The following is a 3,077-nucleotide window of genomic DNA, read 5'->3' as shown; positions in this document are numbered from 1 at the left end:
AGTCCAGCCGGGGACTGTTCCCCAGGGGCTGCTCCCCAACATCAGGGGTGACAGTAACATATTGTCACCAGGTTTGGTACTGGTTTTGTATATATTTGTATATATTCCATTTTATTGTTATTCTTAGTAGTAGTATTTTCAGTACAGCTGCTTTCTTTTCTAACTGATAACTTATCCCCTTTCTCTTCCCCTTTAGGGGGGAGAGGGGTTAACAGAGAGCTCCTGTTACAGGTCTGGAGCAGCCCTGACCCTAAACTGTGACAGTTTCACTTGTAAGAATACACAAGTTTTCTTTCCAACAACAAAATGCTGTCAAGTAAGGCTTTGAGCTCCTAAAAATAGTTTTTCCATAAAAAATTTACTGTATGTAGTTCTCAAAGAGAACTCAGAGTCAAGAGCAGGCAGCTGTCCACTGCCCCAAGAACCTGGCTGGTGCAAGTGCATTTGGTGCCCTGAGAATGACAGTACCTGATAATCCTCATCATCTTCATCACTCTCATCTGAATCTAAAGACTTCTTCTCCTTTTTGGGGTCCCCAGTTGCTCCTTCACCTCCTTCCTCTTGCTCCTCTTCTTCCTAGAGTCACAGGGAGAAAATGTACATCAGTGATAACCCCAAATCCAACAGGGACTCTTCAATGAGATGGGTTTGGAGGGACATGGGTGAACCTGACGTGGCCCTGGCTGAGCAAAACAAGAGCTCACTCTGAACACCTAAGGGTGCATCCCCTGCCCCAGCAGCTCTCTCTCTCTGTGTAAGACCAGGGAAATGACCAGCACTTTATTTTCTACAAATTAAAGATCTCCAGGAGAGTTTTTGGCCCTGTTTTTCCACAGCACAATATGTCAGGGACTGGAAATGAGCTGGATCCCATCCTAGATGTAGATAAAAAAACATAGAGAGAAGAAGCAAATTGACAACCATCAACCAGAACATTATTACCCAAGAAATTACAGCTCTTTTAGCAGAGCTTTTACCAGGCAGAGGTCTAGGAGTGAATTTGTAAATCATGAGATGATAAGATTAGAAGAACCAACATGGGTGTGGATAGTTTGCTTTCCCATTGGCAAATACCCCTCCACACATGGAGTGGCAAAGTGGATGAGCTACAGGGAGTGAGGAGTGATCTTAACTGTTTCTTTTTTAAGATTTCCCTAGAAAAATAGTGTCAGATGGAACCACTGCTGTGTGCTGTGGATGAGCATTTAAAAAAACATCCTCAAAGAGCAGTTCTCTGGGCTGTTTTGGACAAGGCTGACATTCCAAGTGGGGTCCTGCCTGCTCTGTTCCATTTCCAGCTGGTTTCTTTATGAGCAGCTCAGAAGCAGGGAAGACTTCAAAAGTTTGTGAATGACATTGCACTGGTAGGAGTTGGAATAATTTTGGAAAACAGGATCAGACCTGTAAGTGGTTTCATGATTTGGGAAGATGGCACGAAACCAAGAAGGTGGAATCAGAAAACAAACCAAGGGGAGTTATGCTTTGCAAGAAGAAATCCAACACAAAGTCAGGTTATGTGGCTAAGCAGCAAACCAGACAATCCCCTGGAGTTACAGCTGGTCAGAGCATTAAAAAGGAGCCAGGAACATGGCTCCTAACTGGTTGACAGAGTAACCTTCTTCTTAGAGGTATTCATCAGTATTTCCTGGATGGGGTAGCATTATCCTCCTGTAGTCAGGTGTCAGCTGGAATGGTGCATTTGGGCTTAAGCAGCACTTTCTGAAAGTCACAGAAAGCTGCAGTGAGTGACCATTTGGGAATAGAGGAGGGCAAGTACTGCAGAAAGTAGCCACCCCTCCTATAAAACCAGTCAGGCAGCTGGGGAAGCACTTACAGTCCTATGCTGGGGCACAGAAACACACTCAAAAAAGGACACAGGCCACAAAACTCCATTCTCTTCCCCTACAAGTCAGAGGCAAACAAGTAAACCATGGGTACAGGAAGAAGGCAAAGGAGTTTGTCTTCTAAATCTAGAAGAGAAAGAAGGTGAATCCAATAATCCCAGCACAGAATAAGGTGTGAAGATGTGACAATTCTCCACAGCCAATCTGCAGAGCATGGATAAAAGAATTATCTGACACTGGAGACTAGAATGGTGCAATACAGGGAGAAGAGATGTCTCCAGCTGCTGTGTGACCATCTCCATCTGGAATCTTCAAGCTGTGAATGGGATGCTCCACCTGGGCTCACTTCTGCAAGGAACCAGGCTGGATCTTGCCTTGCAGTGTCCCCAGGCAGAGATATTCAGGATTCAGACTGTGCCCACAAACACATACCCTTGCCTTCTGCTTTTCTGCTTGGAGCTGGGCATCAATCTCTTCAGGACTCGTGTACTGTCTCGCCCGGCCTTTGTGGCCTCCTTTTCTACCTGTGCAAAACACACAGACAATTAAGAAATGCCTCAGGGGTAAGCTTCCAGAAAGCTCTGCTCCCCTCTGGATTTTCAGTGCAGAGAGGAGAAACAGAAAGAGCCCCTCTGCTAGAATCTAAAGGACAAAAAAGGGACCACCTGGCTCAGGTCTGCTCCCCAGTGCAGGGTTCTGCTGATCCAGGAGCAGCCAAAGGCCTTAAGGCTCCTCCTCTGCTCTCAGCCCTCAGAGACCTGCTGGGAACCACACTGAAGGGACTCAGCCTCCAGCCTCACAGCTCCAGCTGCAGCCAGCACGTGGGACTGGCAAGAAGCAAACAGCTCAGCAGTCTGTCAGTGCCAGGGCAGGAGGGGGAAACCTCATGGTGCTGGGCTGAGGGGACTGTCCCTCCTTCCTTGGGACCGTGCAGGAGGCACAGGAGGGACCCAGGTCCACTGCACTGCCAGGCCATGGGACCTGGAGGGACAGGGAGCAGCAGGGCTGGGCAGCCTCTGTGGGCTGAGAGCTTTAGGACTTCCATGGCTTCCCAGCAGCCCTCCCAGCTCAGCAGAGGCTCACACAAAACAGAGCTGTGGATTAAACCATCTCAAGGCCCCCACTGCAAAGCCTGACAGAGACTCCTGAGGTGCTTTCCTCACACGAGCAGAGACCAGGCTCTTCCCTCTGAACTCTGTGGGCACACAAAGCCCAGGAGCACCCAAAAGCTTT

At 48.2% G+C, this 3,077-nt stretch overlaps 1 protein-coding gene across 1 annotated transcript in view; it reads right to left on the bottom strand.

Moving 5' to 3' along the window:
* PDAP1 (PDGFA associated protein 1) overlaps positions 1–2,368 on the bottom strand; it is a gene marked incomplete at its 5' end in the record, with an annotated part of 5,137 nt that extends 2,769 nt beyond the window's left edge. Inside the window, 2 exons of the mRNA XM_008938076.1 lie at positions 469–576; positions 2,277–2,368. Coding sequence (XP_008936324.1) covers positions 469–576; positions 2,277–2,368 — 200 coding nt within the window. The remainder of the gene's footprint in view (positions 1–468; positions 577–2,276) is intronic.
* Positions 2,369–3,077: the final 709 nt, after the last annotated feature.

The sequence above is a fragment of the Merops nubicus genome, unplaced genomic scaffold, assembly GCF_000691845.1.
Source record: "Merops nubicus isolate BGI_N331 unplaced genomic scaffold, ASM69184v1 scaffold42653, whole genome shotgun sequence".
Lineage (NCBI taxonomy): Eukaryota > Metazoa > Chordata > Aves > Coraciiformes > Meropidae > Merops > Merops nubicus.
Note: the sequence above shows the minus strand (reverse complement) of the source record. Positions and strands in the feature narration are given on the sequence as shown.